General features: G+C 42.9%; 1 protein-coding gene across 1 annotated transcript in view; it reads left to right on the top strand.

Annotated features, from left to right (window-relative positions):
• Positions 1–20,568, top strand: part of EFCAB7 (EF-hand calcium binding domain 7) — a 333,043-nt gene that overhangs the window by 270,891 nt on the left and 41,584 nt on the right. The window contains exon 12 of the mRNA XM_069232519.1: positions 4,055–4,264. Coding sequence (XP_069088620.1) covers positions 4,055–4,264 — 210 coding nt within the window. The remainder of the gene's footprint in view (positions 1–4,054; positions 4,265–20,568) is intronic.

The following is a 20,568-nucleotide window of genomic DNA, read 5'->3' as shown; positions in this document are numbered from 1 at the left end:
TCCCTGAACCCCAAATACTGTTCGTCCTGCATGCGCTGGGTCTCCTGAAATTTGGCCAGGACCGTAGCCATCGGCTCCTGGGAGTGGTGGTATGCTCCCATGATGGAGTAGAGGGCCTCGTGGAGAGTGGGTTCCCTTGGCCTGTCCGCCCCCTGTCGTACGGCAGCCCTCCCAGTTCCCCTGTGTTCCTGTGCCTCCGTCCCCTGGACCGTGTGCCCACTACCACTGCCCCCAGGTCCCTGTTGTTGTTGGGGTGGTGGGTTATCCTAGGTTCCCTGTAGTGGTGGACACACAGCTGACTGACGTGTCCTGGGTACGGAGGTATGGGCCCCCTGGGTGGGTGCTGTGCTGGTGTTACCAGAGGGTGGAAGGTCAGTGTTGGGCTGTGCCTGTGCGAGGGGAACCGACTGTCCCAAGGCCCACGATGGTCCGGGCTGGTCATCTGGATCCAGTTGGACAGAGCTGCTGTCATCACTGTGGGCCTCTTCTGGGGGTGGAGTGGACATGTCTGGACCCTCCTGTGTGGTGACGTTACGTAGTGCTCCTGCAGGGTATAAAAGCATGATTATTGCATGTGTGTGTGTCATAGTGTGCAATGGGTGGGTGTGCATGTACCCCAGTGCAAGCATTCCTGTGTGGGGGCTTGTGTGATGATGGTTGGGGGGTGTTATGGGTATGTGCAGTGGGCATGCTTTAGTGATGGGTGTCCATGCTTAGTTGTGTCATGCAGGGCTTGGTGTTGGGATGGGTGGTTTGTGTTATAAGTACATTAGTGAAGAGTTGGAGTGATAGGGGAGCGGTGAGGGTGGGGGTGTGTGATAGCATGCAGGTAGGGTGGGGGATATGATAGTTAAGATTTGACTTACCAGTGTCCATTCCTCCACCGACTCCTCCGAGGCCCTCAGGATGCATAATGGTCAAGACCTGCTCCTCCCATGTTGTTAGTTGTGGGGGAGGAAGTGGGGGTCCGCCGCCAGTCCGCTGAATCACGATGTTGTGCCTGGAGACCACTGAACGCACCTTCCCCCGTAGGTCGTTCCACCTCTTCCTGATGTCCTCCCGATTTCTTGGGTGCTGTCCCACTGCGTTTACCCTGTCGACAATTCTTCGCCATAGCTCCATCTTCCTGGCTATGGAGGTGTGCTTCACCTGTGATCCAAATAGCTGTGGCTCTACCCGTACGATTTCCTCCACCATGACCCTGAGCTCCTCCTCGGAAAACCTGGGGTGTCTTTGGCGTGCCATGGGGTGGTGTAGGTGATGTGTGGGGTGGTGTATGTGGTGATGAGTGTGGTGATGTGTAGTGGTGTGTGGTGTTTTGTGCGTGGATGTTGTGTGGGTGATGGTGTTTTGTGCCTCTGTGTGGTGGGGTTCTCTGTTGCTGTGCTCTCTCTCTGTCGCCTTTGTCTCTGATTTTTGGTCGTAGGGGTTTGTGGGTGATGTGGGTGTGTGTTTTATATTGTGTTGGGTGTGTGGGAGTGGTGTGTGTATGTGTATCAGGTGTGTGTATTTGGAATTGTCCAATGTGGCGGTGTTTTGGAGATGTGTGTGTATTTTGAGCGCGGCGGTGTGTACCGCCAATGGAATACCGCGGTTGAAAGACCGCTGCGTGGTTTCGTGGGTCGTAATAGCATGGGCGTGTTTCTGTTGGCGTGATGGTGGAGTTTTTGTTTTCGCCAGTTTATCACTGACCTTTGGTGTGATGGACTTGTGTGGGTGTCTGAATTTCGGCGGATTCCGAGATGTGGGTCATAATAGCTGTGGCAGATTTCCGCAGCGGTGTATTGGCGGTCTTCTGCACGGCGGTAAGCGGCTTTTACCGCCGAGGTTGTAATGACCCCCTATATCTCCTCAGAGAAAGCCTCCTCTCAGCCTGCTATTCCATCACAAAAAATTGGAGAAACTTTCATCGCCATATGTGTTAAAAAACCATTGCTGATGAGATCACTGTCAACCGCACTCTCATTAACGACTACGACAATGGTTGTTAATGTATCATCAACAAAGCCGTCGTCGGCAGGAACTATAACGATGACGGCCTCAAGGATTTATCCACAGTCTGCACTACCGTAGATGTCGATACCACCGACAAAGACAACACCGTCCACGACTCCACCTAAAAAGACACCACCGTCAATGGCACCACTGACGATGACGGCAACACCAAAGCTATCGACGGCGACAAGACCCACGCTGCTTGACAAACTTTTGATGACCACATCTTCGACCAAACCGTCGACGGGCCCGCCCAATGTGATATTGAAAGTCACAAAGAATGCAATTACGCAGTCTGTTACTTCACCAAGTAAAGTCTTTCCCTATTCTCCATGACATCTTTTGGATTTGGAGGAATATCATAAAGAAGGACCATTCGGGACTGCCCATAGCCATTTGAGCTCCTGGGTCAATGCCAGGATGATGACGTTTATGTGGAAGAGGACCAACATTATTACACTCCTCAACACAGGTCAGATTATGAACATTATCTTTATCCGAAAAGGCAAGAGAACATACAAATGCACATCTCTTTAGTACAGGACTCACAAACAATGCTGCAAGACTGTGAGAGAAGATTTCCTGACATGGCACCAGAGGCACCTCCTATTCCTCCCTCAGTAACCCCAAGACTTACGCCATGTTCAACAATGGCAGTACGACGAAGAGAGGACCCTTCTTCCTCTGATGAGGAGAGAGAAGAAGGAGAAATCCAAGAAAATCTTCAGCCGCAGAATGAGTGGGATGACTATCTCATTTTCACACCTACACCCCACCTCCATTTGATTCACCGCCTGAAGACATAGGAGGGTTCCATAACTTGATGGATAGAGCATCCTTCATATTCCACCTCCCAACTTCGTTCAAACAAGCCGACTGTTTCCTTTACAACTTCAAGTAACAGGCAAGGAAGTCTGTTAGGACCATCCCCGTAATAGACAAAATTAACTATGTTTGATTATTACATGCTCTTAGTAGTATAACTGCTATTCTATTTATAATATATTATGATTACAAAAGGTCATCATATTGCATTGTTTTATTACCCTCCACCTGCAAATATTATTTGTATTTTTCATACCACAATGCTGGAAACTTCTTGCTATTTTGATTCAAGCATGTGAATCTATGAAAGATCTGGTACTAGATAAGAAAAAGAGTTACTTATCTGTAACTGCAGTTATACTGTATGAGTATCTTTCACAGATTCACATGCAAATCCATTCTTCTCCCCCTAAGAGGCTCCCCTTACAACTTGTATACAAATACTTCACTTGTGCTCGAAAATCTGAGGGGAAACTGCCTCTCTGGGAAGTATTCTAGAGCGTGCTGTCAAACCTGATTGGTCATAGTTCAAGTTTTGTTCCTTCTACAAAAGGACATAGATATGTTATTAAAGAGACTGTTCATTGCCATTAAGGCCTATGGTAATGATACATACTGCTGTGTTATGATACCATGGGACTCCCATGTCTACAACAGGGAATGATTCAAGCATGTGAATCCATTAAAATTCCAATGCTGGATAACTTCAGTTACAGGTAAGTAACTTATTTTCATACTCTTCACATATGGAAATAGGTAGGGGGTTTGGCCCCTCAACCCCTAAGGACGGGCCACTGCTGGACATAGGCAAAATTACCTCGCACACTGAACATACCTACCCAGTGTCAGAGAATGCTAAGGCAGTGCAGGTCTGTACAGAAATGAAGCACTTATTTTGCACAGTATCAAATTCTGTATGTGTCAGATTTCTTCTCCATCGCCTTTAAATCCAAAGTGTGCTGAACTTGTTCATTTCATACCACATTTTCCTTTGGCAGGTGTGATCTCCATTTGTAGCCTATAAAATCCCTCCCAGCTAGAATTCCACCTGGTTTCATAGAAATAACGGTCTTTTATAAAACATAGAATGGGCAATAAAGGGTTTGCATTAATCCATTATTGCATATATTAATTGAAAGTTGTCACTAGATCCCAGCGATGTCTGTAAAATTGTAGTACATACTGTAACAACAATGTTGACTTTGTCTACTTGATACTTTTTTTATTTTAACAGGCTTGTCCCTTCATTATTGATGTCTATGCGGAAAAATGCAAGCCACGAATCAAAGTTGTCTGTCTGGAGTCGAGCAATAGGCAGCTTGACAAGGCCATCTGCACGTCTGTCATTTCGAAAGGCGAAGCCAAAGTTATTGATGGTTATCAAACTATGGTTGTCCACACTTACAAGAGTGATTCACGGATCACATCTGTGCTAGAAAATAAGGTATTACATTTTATTGCATTATTGAAAAAATATACATAGAACTGATAAATGCAGAGAGTTGTGGTCTGAAGTGACTACTTGGAACAGTATTGCTTGAGCCCTCCCCTTCTTACTTAACAAGCGGGTATTTGTGCTTGCAGTCACATTCTACCTTCCAGGCCTTGTACATGGCTGCAGGTACCGTTTCAATTTCCAAACACACCCGGGACACAGAAGGTAAGTGCTGGACTGGGTTGATTGGTGGTTCTGCTGGTGGGATTTTTATGCTAGGGCGTGGTGTGGGGGGAATTACATCTTAGTGTCTGCTTTTTACCAAGTTTTCAATATGCATTCTGTGTGAAGGTGTCTGTGTTAAGGGTGGTGAGTTGAAGTGGCATGTCTGTTATTGGTGACTTAGGGCCATGTTCCTTTTAAAGAATTGTGCATTAAGTCTCCATCACATGCTGTTGTAGAACAGTTAGAAATATAGGCAGTGTCGGTCTGATTTGGCTCGTGTCCTCCCTCACTTTATTTTAGATCATGAGTTTGATGCTTTATTACTGAAGTCAACTCAACTTTTTTTCTGACCTATTTGGTTGATGTGCTAGTTCCACTTGAGTATACTTTAACACTTTGTGCTGGTCATCTTCACAAAAGGGATGGAGAGCTCGCTTTCATTTTTAAAACAACAATTTTGTTTTGTTTAAGATTACATTATTGAGTCTATTGAATATTTTTACTCATTTTAGCATTGAACTGAGCATGTTATGTTTTTCCATCAGGCATACAATCCTATCCCTGTAAATCATATCTTCAGGTACCAAACAATGTTGTTTTAATCTAGTACTTCTGTTTCATGATGAAGACTTGTAATTGATGGAATATATTCCGCTGACCCCTAAATAACCGAAATCCCTTTTTTGGAATGATCTCCTATTTTTATTTTGTGTTTAAAAAAAAAAAAAAAAAAAGTATAGCTTTCTATCTGCAACTAAAGTTGCATAACATGGAATATTATTGTAACAATAACCGTACCTATTCCGAATCATTTCTAATAATTTATTGACATAGCAGTTATATTGTTCCAAGATTGAACGCCTTCTAGTAATGCTAGCACATGTTTCCTCAGGTGTATTGTATTCTCAGGGGTCATCACAAGACAGATCTCAGTGGTGCTTTAAAAGACATCCAAATATTTTTTCAAATTATAACAAGTAATTGCTAAATTCTTAAATCCTTCTCTTGTCATATTGAACATGCAGTCTGACCTATGTGGGCACACTATTTCTTAGATAATCTGCATGTCCACTGTGCTTGATCTACAGAGTTGGGATGGTTTTGGCTTCAAATACTATGGGATAAGGTGTCCCTGGAGACAAGATTCAAACAGAATTTCAAAATACAGTCAATAAGAAAAGACTAACTCACAAAGGGGGTTCGAGATCAGAAATATGGAAAACCATTAAGTTTTATTAAAATGTATGCGTAACCAAGGAAATTTGAAGAAATATAAATGCAGTAGCAGTCTCATTGAATCAGTCAAAGAACACAGAAATCAATTGCAATGAAGGATAGTAGTTACAGGAATAATGCAATAATGAGCAAAACCAGGAAACATAGCTTGTCCCAAATGTGCAGCAAATCAACAGATAACCGGACAGCACCTCTAGTAAAAGCTCAAAGTCTCAAAAAGTCTCTTTGGCTCACCCCCAGATTTGAGGATTTATGTAGCCAATATCACCATAGAAAATGATTGATGTGAGCTAAATTATCAATATTTCATCAAATCACAATACAATTTTCAAAAAGTCCTATAACCCCACCATTTTAACTGTAACCGTCTACGCAATTATTGATTCACTTTTTCTAACCTGATGTCTTAGGAAGCGGCAGAACGAATATGTTACAATAAACAATGAAAAGACTCATTAATTCATGTGATAGAGTCTGCTAGCAGGAAGAGCTTTGTAAAGTAGTAAAAAGACTACAATACTCATGTACCCTCAAAACTCGACCAACTCGCCTCATTCGCAAGAAGGATATCTAACTCAAGGCAAGTCTGCATAATCATAGCATGTATATCCATTAGCTCTTGATTCATTTTAGTTAATGCTTCGGAGGTATTAGAAGCAAGGTGACCTACAAGCATAGATAATCTTCTAATGTTCACACCATTTATAACCACACCAATAGACAGAATCATAGCACCTAACACATCCAACACAATTGGGGTCATTACGACCCCGGCGGTTGGCGTTAATATGGCAGTAAGTACCGCCAACAGGCTGGTGTTACGTACTGCCATATTAAGCCAACCCGCCAATGTACCACTCCGACCCCCTCGGCGGTAACAGCTGCCGGGCTGGAGATGTCGATCTCCAGCCCGGCGGCTGTCACTGTTCCGGGATTATGACCCCACCTACTGCCCTGATTTCAGTGGCATCCGTAATGCTACGAAAACCATGGCTGTAGGCCATATCAGTGACAGGGAATTCCTTCTCTGTCACTGATAGGGGTCTCCCCCACCTTCTTCTCCAGGTACCCCCCAACCTCTCCAAAGCCCCCCCAAACATTCACACCCCCTCTTCACACACACACGCATACACACACCCATTCCCACATGCTTACATGCATGCATGCATACATCCATTCACACACACATCCGCACACACTTTCAAACATAAACGCAGACATGCATTCACATAACACAACATAAACTCACTCACACCTCCATACATGCACGTGCGCATTCAACACCCAACACACCCGCATCCACACACACACAAACATTCACACACCCCTACACACACAAAACACCCCCCACTCCTCTCCACCTGTTGGAGAGCCAACTTAACTGTGTTCAGGGGGTCCTCCAGCAGGAGGCGGGAGGGGGCGCTGCAGCCACCAGCAGCGCCTGCCAGCAGAACACCGCCAGGCCATATTATTGGTCATAATACGGCTGGCGGTGGTCTACTGGTGTGGCGGTTCTGGTGGCAGCAGCGCCACCTTACCGCCATCTGCCAGCATGGCCACAGCCGGATTTCCACCCTTCTTCTAGTGGAAATCCAGCTGTGGTCATAATACCGCAGACGGCTGGCAGCCGCGGTGACAGTCTTTTGGCAGCCGTCGCTGCGGCGGTAGGCGGTTTTTACTGCCAATGTCAAAATGAGGGCCAATATGTCCAAATCCACGCTTCACTCTTTTCAAGTGAACATCATCATTAATTAAATTGAAATGGTAAACATGAGGGTATCCCAAAGCAAGGTAACAATTTCCCTCTCAATTATGAGGATGGTTAAAATAAGCAGCCTTACCACTCACATAATAAATTATTCTAAATATCGACTCTCTACTAAACAAACTCTCATCACTAACTACATAACTCCCTTCACACTCACTTTCTCTAACCAGCTCTGTTGGCCTAATAACCTGAGGTCTCTGATGCACCATACTCCACTCCCTTCTCTTTTCATGCTCCATTCTCAGGCTCGGATGCATATTTAACATCCTAACTCTAGCTGGCTCAGTTCAGAAAGAACCTTCAAGAACTGGCTCTTCGACTGACCTGCGTCCCCAATCAGTGCCTTGAGGCCCCCAGGTGATAAGTTGGGCTATACAAATAGCTGATTGATTGAATGGTTTGAATGATTGATTGTAAAGTTCTCTTCAGCTTCAATTTGTTCTCCAATTTCACTCACATCTTTACAATTTCTCAAGCATCTCACTCTCCTTCCATTAAATTCCTTAACAAAATCACACTCCTCTTTACTGACGCTAGATACATGCTTAATTTTGGTAATGTTAGCATTCAGGTTAGGTTCTGTGATCACCTTCACATGTTTAGAATAAGTCATACAATTCCTTGAATCATCAGTTATACAAAGTTCCTCCAGCAAAACATTATGGGGGTTATTCTAACTTTGGAGGAGTGTTAATCCGTCCCAAAAGTGACGGTAAAGTGACGGATATACCACCAGCCGTATTACGAGTTCCATAGGATATAATGGACTCGTAATACGGCTGGTGTTAAATCCGTCACTTTTCCGTCACTTTTGGGACGGATTAACACCTCCTCCAAAGTTAGAATAACCCCCTATGTATGAAAAATACTAACAAAAACATTGCAAGATACACTATACGAAAGAGACATTTGGAAATGTCACCCTTTCTTCAGCTGAGGATGAAAGTTATGTATGTACATAACAGTCGCTACCATTCATTATATTAACACAATCCTCTAACAGATTTAAGTGTGTGTTGTGCTTGTAGCTACCGACTGACCTATCCATATATGTTAAGCTCCTGTTTTCCAACTTCAGGATGTACCATAGTTAATTGACTTTGTGGAGGAAAACCCTATCAAACCAGAGAAATTAAGCATACCATTAATCCAACTAGAATTATTTATATCATTGTTGGGACAGAAAAGTTCTCTGCATGGAAATGGACGTGCACCCCTGCCCTGGGTGCCCAACTGTATTGATGTCTGGATCACTATTGCTGATTATGTTGTCAGAGACAAACACGGATCATGGGTGTGCGCCAGGATATAGGCGTGTCTCACGGATTGCGGTGTTGTAGGGACAGAAGGGCACGCAAAATGCTACCCTCATAGTGGTGAGAAGCTACAGCCTTCACCAGGAGTTAAGCAGCACAAGCATCTTGGTGGAAGCATGCTGTGTAGTGATCAATAGGAGTGAATACATGTGCTGGATGTATGTGTGCTTATGAGTAGTACAGTACATAGAGGACACAGTACTGTACAGTGTGGTATCCTGTGTACATGCACTGTGACAATGCACTGGGTGTATGTGTTCCTGCGTATGGTACAGTACATGGGTTCCATTGTGGAAGACAGAGGCTTGCCTGGTGAAACATGGTGAGGAGGTAGAGAAATCACACCCAGACAGATTTTCGTTTTGCTGCATTCCTGTAAACTGGGTGGAACAAACACTGTAGAGGGGAGAGCCAGGGTTTCGTTTTACACTTTTGTTTGGCTTCACTGCAGACCGAAATGAAACACACGCACACACACACACACACACACACACACACACACACAGAAAGGAATTTCTGGTATGCAGCTCTTAGTCTAGGAAATACAGTTATTAAACTACTCTATGAGGCTCGCAAAGAAAGGTGAAAAGTGTACAACTGTAAGTGCCCTTTTAAAAATGGTCACAGCAATGAAATAAAAACATGTACAAAGAATACTCTGCTTCAATCTATAAACAGCACACATATATATATATATATATATACATATATATATATATATGTATATATATATATATATGTTAAATGGCAAGAAGACTCGAAAATGGCGTCCAGGACCAGTGAATATCTCGACGTAGAAGAGGAAGAATTGATGCAGACCGCAAAATCAGTTCGAGATTCCGAGTCCGAGCAGGAATCGGAAGAAGACAGACCAGTCACAGCAGGACAACATGCGAGTACGTCTGCCCCTGCACCCTCACAAAAGAAAAAGCACAAGGCCTTGGGTACGCCACGGCCGGAAGGCCATGGCTCGGCCCGAAAAAAGACTGTTGTTGACCAACTTCCCAGTTCGGCCTCGAAAAAGGCCACTCCTCCGAAAAAATCAGAGACAACAAAGAGCTCTGTTTCCGACTCAACTAGACATCACTTTTCAGAGTCAAAAATTAGAAAGCTAGTTTCGGAACCGAAACCATCGTCCTCATCATCTTTGTTGATCCCGAAAAAGCACGCTACGGAGCCGAAAAGGCCAACTTACACAGAGGAACATGGACTTTCAAAGAGACTTAAAGAAAGCCACAAAACCTCTGAAGAGGAGTTAGAAGTACAACCAATACTAGAAATTATGGATGAAAGGCAATCCAGGATCCACATCCATAAGGAAACAGGGACAGCCCCTCCTTTAAAAACAAAGAGGAAGCTAGCTTTTCAGGAGGAATTGGACACTATGCAGCCTCCAGCTAAAGTGCCAAAGCAGAAGGAGAAACCACCACCTCAGTCTTCGCCTCCTCACTCTCCTCCTCATTCTCCCAACCTACCTACTTCCTCCTACTAGCTCTACACCAGTGCAGTCACCCACTCATTTTTATGATTCACAACAGGACAATGTGGATCCATGGGATCTTTATGACCCAGATCCCATTCCAAGTAACGATCCAGACAGCTATCCCTCTAAACCATCACCACTTGAGGATAGTACTGTCTATAGCTAGGGCTGCAGCATATCATGGTGTCACCATGCATACAGAGCCCTAGAAGAGGATTTCTTATTTAACACTCTATCCTCAACACATTCTAGGTATCAGTGCCTCCTGATGCTCCCAGGCATGGTAAAACATGTAGATAAGCTCTTTAGTGAACCTGTTAAAGCATGTATCATAACACCTAGGATAGAGAAAAAATATAAACCTGCACCCTCTGATCCTGATTATATCACCCATCAGGTACCTCCTGATTCTGTGGTAGTTAGCACTGCCAGGAAAAGAGCAAATAGTCAGTCATCAGGAGATGCACCCGCTCCTGATAAAGAGAGCAGGAAATTCGATGCTGCAGGGAAAAGAGTTGCGTCCCAGGCAGCAAATCAGTGGAGAATTGCCAACTCGCAAGCACTATTACATCGCTATGACAGAACCCATTGGGACAAGATGCAAGACATAATACAGCATCTCCCCAAAGAACACCAGAAAAGGGCACAACAAGTAGTGGAGGAAGGGTAAGCTATTTCTAACAATCAAATACGATCTGCCCTAAATGCAGCAGATACTGCTGCTAGGAGTGTCAACACTGCAGTCACTATACGCAGACATGCATGGCTCAGATCTTCTGGATTCAAGCCAGAAATACAGCAGGTTGTGTTGAACATGCCGTTCGATTAAAAAACATATTTGTAGGCCAGAAGCAGACACTGCCATAGAATAATTGTGCAAGGACTCTGACACAGCAAAGGCAATAGGTACACTCTACTCAGCACCATATAGGGGGTCCTTTCGTAAACCTCAGTTTCGAGGTGGTTTCAGAACACAACCCTCAGAGGCATCCACCTCACAGACAAAGCCAACCTACCAACCGCAATACCAACATGGTAGTTTTAGGGGCACATATAGAGGATAGTACGCCAGAAATAAAGGGAAATTTAAAGCCTCTAAGCAGCCTCCACAGCACCCAAAACAGTGACTTCCCTCATTCCCTTCCACTCCACACCTCTCCTGTGGGGGGAAGACTACAACAGTTCCACACAAATTGGCAAAATATTACCACAGACAACTGGGTGCTGTCAATTATCTGCAATGGCTGTTGCCTAGAATTGATAAACACTCCTCCAAATATCCCACCAAGGTCACACAAACTATCCATAGAACACACAATTGTGTTACAAGAAGAGGTCCAATCCCTACTACTCAAACAAGCAATAGAATTGGTTCCACAGTCTCAAATAGGAACAGGAGTTTACTCACTATATTTTCTAATTCCAAAAAAAGATGGCACACTCAGGCCAATATTAGACCTCATACCCTTCAATCTTTACATCCTGTCAGAACATTTTCACATGGTAACTTTATCGGATGTCATCCCACTACTACAAAAACAAGATTTCATGACAGCCTTAGACCTCAAAGATGCGTATTTTCATATACCCATCCATCCTGCACACAGAAAATATCTCAGATTTGTCATTCCGGGAAAACACTACCAATTCAAAGTGTTGCCCTTTGGAATAACAACAGCGCCAAGAGTTTTCACAAAGTGCTTGGCAATAGTGGCAGCCCACCTAAGAAGACAACATATACATGTCTTTCCATATCGATTGCCTAATAAAATCAAGCAGTCAAACAATGCCAAAATCATACGCATTATGTAATACAAACCTTACACACACACTGGGCTTCTCAATAAACTACCAAAAATCACACCTTCAACCAGCACAAATACTGCAGTATTTGGGCGCAATACTAAACACTCAACAAGCTCTAGCATATCCAAATACACAAAGGATACAAGCTTTCCAAAATATAATCACACCAATGCAAACAAATCAACAATACACTGTCAGATTTGTCATGAAGATTTTAGGAATGATGGCATCATGTATTGCAATTGTACCACACGCAAGACTAAACATGCGGCCCTTACAACAGTGCCTTGCACAACAATGGTCACAGGCACACGGTCAACTCCAAGATCTAGTGTTGATAGACCGCCAAACATACATGTCCCTTCATTGGTGGAATTCCACAAATCTAACCAAAGGGCGGCCATTTCAAGATCCTGTGCCTCAGACCATAATTACAACAGATGCATCAATGATTGGTTGGGGAACTCACCTAAACAATCACAACATTCAAGGGCAATGGGATGTCAAACACAAACAGCTACACATAAACCACTTGTAGTTATTAGCTGTCTTTCTAGCACTCAAAGCTTTTCAACCTCTTCTCACACAAAAGAATGTTCTTATCAAAACAGACAACATGACAACCATGTATTATCTCAACAAACAAGGAGGGACACATTTATTCCAACTGTCCCTCCTAGCCCAGAAAATTTGGAAATGGGCAATCCACAATCAAATTCATCTATTGGCTCAATACATTCCAGGAATAGACAGTCAGTTGGCAGATATCCTCAGCAGAAATCACCAACAAACTCACGAATGGGAACTTCATCCTCAAGTACTTCAAAAATACTTTCAAAAGTAGGGAACTCCGAATATAGTCCTGTTCGCAACAAGCGAAAACACAAAATGCCAAACTTTGCATCCAGACACCCACATCCCCTATCCAAGGGGAATGCTCTGTGGATCAATTGGTCAGGGATATTTGCATACACTTTTCCCCCTCTCCCACTCCTTCCATTTCTAGTCAACAAGTTGCGTCAAACTTCACTCACAATGATACTCATAGCACCAACATGGGCACGTCAACTGTGGTACACAACATTATTAGATCTGTCAGTAGTACCACACTCCAAACTCCCATCCAGACCAGATCTGTTGACACAAAACAAAGGCCAAATCAGGCATCCAAATCCCAAGCCACTCAATCTAGCAATTTGGCTCCTGAGGTCATAGAGTTTGGATATTTACAACTCCCATCAGAATGTATGGAAGTTATTAAGCAAGCAAGAAAACCCACTACTAGACAGTACTATGCAAACAAACGGAAAAGGTTTGTATATTACTGTCAATCCAAAAATATAGACCCTCTTACAGCATCAATACAAGATATTGTATGTTATTTACTTCAGTTACAAAAATCAAACTTGGCATTCTCTTCAATAAAAATTAATCTTACTGCAATTTCAGCATATTTACAAAATATACAACATAGCTCTTTATTTAGAGTTCCTGTCATTAAAGCTTTCATGGAAGGTTTAAAACGCATCATTCCACCCAGAACACCACCAGTTCTTTCTTGGAATCTCAATATAGTGCTTACGTGACTTATGGGACCACCATTTGAGCCTATGCACTCGTGCCAAATTCAATTTCTAACATGGAAAGTTGCCTTCCTAGTGGCAATTACTTCTTTAAGAAGAGTAAGTGAAATCCAAGCCTTTACTCTTGACGAACCTTTCTTCCAAGTACACAAGCATAAAGTTGTACTAAGAACAAACCCAAAATTTCTCCCAAATGTTGTATCACCATTTCATATAAATCAAACAGTGGAACTGACAGTCTTCTTCCCACAGCCAGATTCTGTGGCAGAAAGAGCTCTAGATACATTAGACATCAAAAGAGCTTTAATGTACTATATAGATAGAACTAAACCGTTTAGAAAAACTAAACAACCTTTTGTTGCTTTCCAGAAACTTCATACAGGCAATCCCATATCAAAACAAGGTTTAGCACGATGGATTGTAAAATGCATCCAAACATACTATATTAAGGCAAAAAGACAGCTTTTAGTTACACCTAAAGCACATTCTACAAGGAAAAAAGGTGCAACAATGTCCTTTTTAAGGAATATAACAATGGCTGAAATATGTAGGGTAGCCACATGGTCAACACCACATACATTCGCTAAACACTATTGTGTAGACGTATTATCACGAAAACAAGCCACAGTAGGTCAAGCTGTTCTAAGAACATTATTTCAGACAACTTCAACTCCTACAGGCTAACCACCGCTAATTTATGGGAGGACAAACTGCTTTGTAGTCTATGCACAGCATGTGTATCTGCAGCTACACATGCCATTGAACGGAAAATGTCACTTACCCAGTGTACATCTATTCGTGGCATGTTCTGCTGCAGATTCACATGCACCCTCCCTCCTCCCCGGAAGCCTGTAGTCGTTTAAGTTACAAACATTTGTACATATGTATATCAATACATTAGCATGGACATCTCTTACTTTGTACCTATATACTCTATCACTCCTTCCTTTACCCTCTGCTGGAAAACAGTCTAACAATGGAGTTGATGCCCATGCGCAATGGAACCGAAGAGGAGGAGTCACTCGATCCCGTGACTCGAAAACACTTCTTCGAAGAAAAACAACTTGTAACACTCCGAGCCCAACACTAGCTGGTGGACTACTAATGCACAGCATGTGAATCTGCAGCGAAACATGCCACGAACAGATGTACACTGGGTAAGTGACATTTTCCACATAGGTATATATTCATGCACAATGCAAAGCAAATAACAAGAATTAAAAATGTATCACCATGGTGCACAGTTAAATTCACTTCATCCCTTCTACAGCCCTTTGAACCCGGTCGACCGTGATGAAAGAGAGAAAAAACTACCCACGGACACAGGCATCTCTGTTCCACCAGAGTTCAATCTACTTCCCGGTCAATTTGGTCTCAGTGTCTTATATACCTTAAACAAGCCAGAGAGGAGAATTTTAGAAAACCCCTCAAGCTCCGTAAGTTGTTGTTAAAAAATGCTGGCTACTTCAAGTCAGTTTTGAAAGGAACACTTTGGAACTGGCCAAGATCCCAAGGTGCTTCTCCAAACACAAACCATTCCCTGGCGTACCATAAACATCATCCTAGTATATCCTTATTGCTTTGACTCTCCCATGTTATGTCCTAGCCCTTGATAAGAAAAAACACTCAGACACATAGAGTGAAAACATGAGCGAAAAACACATTGCATAACATGGGCACTGAAAAATACCTGCAGATTCTGTACGTCTAACATCTGCACCTCTAACATGGTGGTGGCTAAAGCTAAGTTAAACAAAAAATGAAATCAATATTAAGAATGAAGCTGGTGGTCACCGATGTGACAGTGTGCTACTGGGCTAAGTGCAAAGTGGGGTCAGTGGTCAAGCACAAATATCATTACACTCCACCCTTTGACCAATGACTCGAATAACATACAGGTCTAAAATCAACTTTTTTTGGTTTAAACATTGCAAGCAAATTGGGTATGCATTGTACACAGCAACATAATGAGATAACAAGAGCAATCAGTGCAAAAATTCCACCTAAAACTTTGCGCAGTTGCCCAAAATCTTGTAATCACTGAAATAACCAATCCCACCACCCTTGATTTACATCCTGTTTTACTAGTTCATGCAGAGTATCAATATGGGACTGGACAGATTTAGAGTGGTCTGAGAGATTGAAGCAGCACATGCCTTCAAACTCCAAGCACCAGTGATCATGTTTTAATAAAAAATAGTCAATAGCAGCCCTATTTTGCAAAGCAGCTTTCTAGTACCACGTATCTCTAGCAAAAAATCAGATAAAGCAATAGAAGTGTGGTTAATATCTTTAACTATTAGACATGCTAACGTATTGATCATTCGGGTATTATGAACAGCTAAACCAGGCACGCCTACAATAGAAAGACTTAAGCTTATATATTCTGATTGGGATAATACTGCAATGTCTGAATCACAGTCCTCACTTAATTGAACTGCCTCCCTAGGATAACGAGTATCTACAAAGTTAGATGGAAACATCATGAGTCCTAATTGTGTAAAGGTACATGGTCCATTTGTTATTTTAGTAGGAATATAGGTGTATGTAGTGTTTCCGCACAAAAACAACCAACCACCTGGCAATTTAACATGCTTAATGTGACTGGCAGCAGTCCCCAGGTGATGACAAGCCATGTGGTTGGTCACATTTTTGCAGTGTTGATCCGATCGATAAGAACACAGTGTTCTGTGTTCCCAAGGTATTTCTTGAGAAGTCGATGTTTTTCTTTCTAAACCCAGTTGAAGGCGTTTTCCAACATCACGAAGATTACACAACATCCAATAACAAACGTCGCCGGTGGTGAGATTGTCCACTTCTCATCAGTTGCTTCTTGACAGTCCCTACAGTATTCGTATGGGCTGAAATTAGTTTTCACATCATGTTCTTGCACATCATCATCCTGGTTAGTGGCATTGAAAATTTCTAACAAGATACTTGCTGGCGTGGGTATGGCAGTTAAACAGGTTGATAGAACATCCAGGGTACTCTGCATTGTTCCCATGACCTGAATACCTTTGAGTGCCAACCCAGATCTGGGAGCAATTCATCTGAAATGCTCAGGGGGGATCTATCTGTATTCCAACGCCTGCCTCACACAGTGCCATGTCTCTTGGTTTCAATATGTAAGCTTTTAAAGCATGGAAGTCAACACCTGCAGATTCGGGTGTGGCTCTGTAAGGAGCTAAAGCTCCTAGCTTTATTTCCGAGTACATGATGGTGTTGGTGGCCAGATGTGGTTGTATCTGCAAAGCTGGGGTTAGCATTCACATCAGTAGGGTTTCAGCATTTGTTAAGGGTCTGTTATTCAGAAGAATCTGGAGGGCTTTATTTAAATGCTCTCTCCAGTTTTTCAGAGTTCCATCAGATAATTTTCGCAACTGAGCTTTCAGCAAACCATTAGCTCTCTCAATCAGTCCTGAGGCTTGTGAATAATAAGGGATGTGGTATATCCACCCAATATTGTGCTGTGAACAGTAGTGTTGCACCAGTTTCCCTTTAAAGTGTGACCTATTGTCACTCTGGACCTGGAGTGGTACTCAATAGTATAACATTAACAAGTCCAGAGTTTTGATGATGTTGTGCTAAGTGGCACGTTTACAAGGGACAGCAATCAGATAACCAGAGTAAGTGTCCACTACTATGCAAGCGTATTGGCAACCGCGACTAATCGGTAGTGGCCCGATGTAATCAATTTGCCATATCTGTCCTGGTAACTTTCCTTTCCCCAATTGACCTTAGACAGTTTGCGGGACAGATCTTTGTTGTGTGTGCTGACAAATCGGACATTGCAAAATCACAGTTTTTATCAAATCTAAGCTCTACTCTAATCTCTGCCCACCTTTAAGTGGCTTCTTCTCCAAGATGTCCACTTTATTGGTGCACCCATTTAGCCATCCCCGCCAAGTCAGAATCCTGTGTTGCCACTTCTGCCTCTGAGATTTTGGCTTTGTCTTCTGCAAGGGAATTGAACCAGCGTCCCAGTGAGTCAATGGGACAGTGAGCATCTACATGATACACAGTAATGGTACTTTGCTCTAACGTTTCCCAAATATCTTGCCACAACTCTTTGCCCCACACCTCTTTTGAATGAATGTACCAGTTATGGGTTTGCCATGTGGGAAGCCAGGTGGCTAACCCATTGGCAGCAGACCAAGAATCTGTGTAAATATGACAAGTTCCAGGCAGCTCCTGTTTCAGCACCTGGAGATGGTGTACCCCATCTCACTAGTGACTCTTTTACCTGTGGTACCCACTGCATTATTGGAGTCTCTTATGACCTAATGTTATTTGCTCAGTATCCACTAGAACCCAATAACAAGCCAAAGCTGTTTTTCAAAGGGAGTATAACGCTCCTTGTAGTCAGGTAGTTTCCTAGTCCAGAACCCTAGGGGCACCTTTGTCCTTCCCTGTTTTTGCCACATACTGCAATTTGCATTTTGTCCCTGGTCAGTTACATGCAACTCAGTGTCTCCTTTCTGCACTGGCCACAAGTGTAAAGCCTGTTGAATTGTTTGTTTTGCCAGATCGAAAGCACATTGCTGCTGTTCGCCCCATCCAAACTCATGTTTCTTTCTTGTCATTTTGTACAAAGGAGCCAAGATCTGACTCAAATGAGGGATATGCTGGCTCCAAAAACCAAACAATCCAATGAATCGCTGTGTCTCTTGCTTAGTGTGGGGAGTGGCAAACTTGAGGTTTGTTTCGCTTGCGGCAACCTCGCTCTGTGTCTCTGATTCCACTGAATCCCTAGAAACTACACATTTTTAGAGGGTTCTTGTGTCTTGTCTATATAATTCATAGTTCCACCACCCGCTCCAACTGAGCCTGCATCTGTTTCTTCTGTCTCTCCCCAAATCATCACATCATCAATGCGATGGGCCACTTGCATGCCTGTGATGATAGATTCTTCATCCAGAAGTCCTGCCACCAGCCTGTGACAGATGGTGGGGCTATGCATGAACCCCACTGGCAAAGATAGCATCCGTTATTGTCTTCTAGCATGTGAAAAGAAGAATTGTTCGTGATATTCTGGGGCCAAGGATATAGAGAAGAACGCATTGGCAATATCAGTGGTGGCATACCATGTTCCTTTATGTTTCTGTATTCGTTCAATCAAAGTGATGGTGTCTGGGACTGCGGCAGTCAAAGGGGGGCGTCTGTTTATTCAGCTCGCAGTAATCAATCATCATTCTGTAGTGCCCTTCAGGTTTACGCATAGGCCGTAGGGGATTGTTCCATTCAGTGATAGTTGGGGCTATTACACCCGCTTCAGTCATATCTTTTATAGTTTCACTTATTTCTTTGTGCCCTCCTGGAATGCGGTACTGTTTTAAACAAATTACCTTAGTGGCTGGGGACACCTTCACTGGGGGTATCTTCAGATAGCCTACTCTCATGGCTGCCACTGAAATGTATTTTTTGACCCAAACTGGTAACAACCATATTCCAGATACAAAGTCATTCCTTTTAAAATGTAAATTCCTAGTATGTAGTCTAAAAGATGCACAATCAAAACAGTATATTTTCTTTTTTGTGTTCTCCCTATTTTCATTTGCACAGTAGTTTGCACAGTAGGGGTCTGTTCCCCCCACCAACCCTGTGATGGTGTAACGCTGCCAATTAAATTTCTTAGGGTTTCCATAAATTAAAGAGGCATCCGCTCCAGTATCCATTAATGCTCGAACTTTTTGCACATTTTTGTGGTTCCAATGTATTTCTAAATCAACATGGGGTCTGTTATCTTTACGAGCCCAACTTTGTACTAGAGCTTGGCCATTTTCCTAGTCTGATTTAAAGCTGTCGACTTTTGCCTATGTGAGGTCTGGATATATGCTTTCATATTTGCGAGCAGGCTTGCCTCTGTCCCTGTTCTCAAACGTTAACCAGTCACTGTCCAGATTTTCCTCTTTCTCTCGTGAGGAAACATTTTTCTCACTTTCTTTTCCTTCCTGTGGTAACTGTGAATGGCTCTGAGTTCCACGTTTATTATCTTGCATGTTTACCTTTCTGCTTCCTTCCTTCTGATCCACACCTCTTTTACGATACATCTCCTACAACCTTTTGGTATCTATCCCATCAATCTGCTCTTTGCTGACACTGTCTTTTAGTAATGCCATTAACATGTCTCTCCTGGATACTCTGTTATCTGTGCGACCCTCAGATCTTGAAGATCTCTCAGGTTTTTCCCAGACATCTAATTCACCTAACTCTCTGACCGCTTCTAGCACATCTTTCAAAGCCTGCCCAGCCTGATTAATCAAGCAAGTAATTATTACTTGCTTATAGGCAGGTGGAGCAAGGCAAATTATTTTGTTTCTTATGGGTATGGTAAGCGGTCCGTCTAAAATTGGTGTGCCGTACCCAGGAAAGTGGCAGGTTTTATTGCCTCCTCTTTATTTCTCTGCATTGCATCTCACAAGGTATACCAGGGTTTCTCAATCTGAATCTGTAGGATACTTATTATTACATCCATCAACAACTAGTTGCAATAAAGTAGAAAACCCCTAAACTGTTCCTGAACTACTGGATCAGAACTTAAAGTACAACATTTAGGAGAATTTCCTATATCCACCATTACTCTACAGTAGAAGCTCAAGTTTCAAACAATCTCACAACCCAATCAAGTAATGACTCCCCACTTTGCTATTTAAATCTATTTATTATGTCATTTATTTCTTGCTGGGTATAATCTTCTGAAGCATGTAAGGCAATTCCTGCTGGATTCTGGGGGATGCTCTGTTGTTTCCATATATATATTGGTTGTGCGCAAACCGTGTTCTTACTCTGTTCACTTGATTCACATTGGCTCCTATCTTTTTTAACCTCTTCATCACTAGAGTTTGAAAAATCACTGTTCCAAATGTCAGTGACCCAAGAATCTGGGCTCCTGTCCA

Source organism: Pleurodeles waltl, chromosome 4_2 (assembly GCF_031143425.1).
Source record: "Pleurodeles waltl isolate 20211129_DDA chromosome 4_2, aPleWal1.hap1.20221129, whole genome shotgun sequence".
Lineage (NCBI taxonomy): Eukaryota > Metazoa > Chordata > Amphibia > Caudata > Salamandridae > Pleurodeles > Pleurodeles waltl.
Note: the sequence above shows the minus strand (reverse complement) of the source record. Positions and strands in the feature narration are given on the sequence as shown.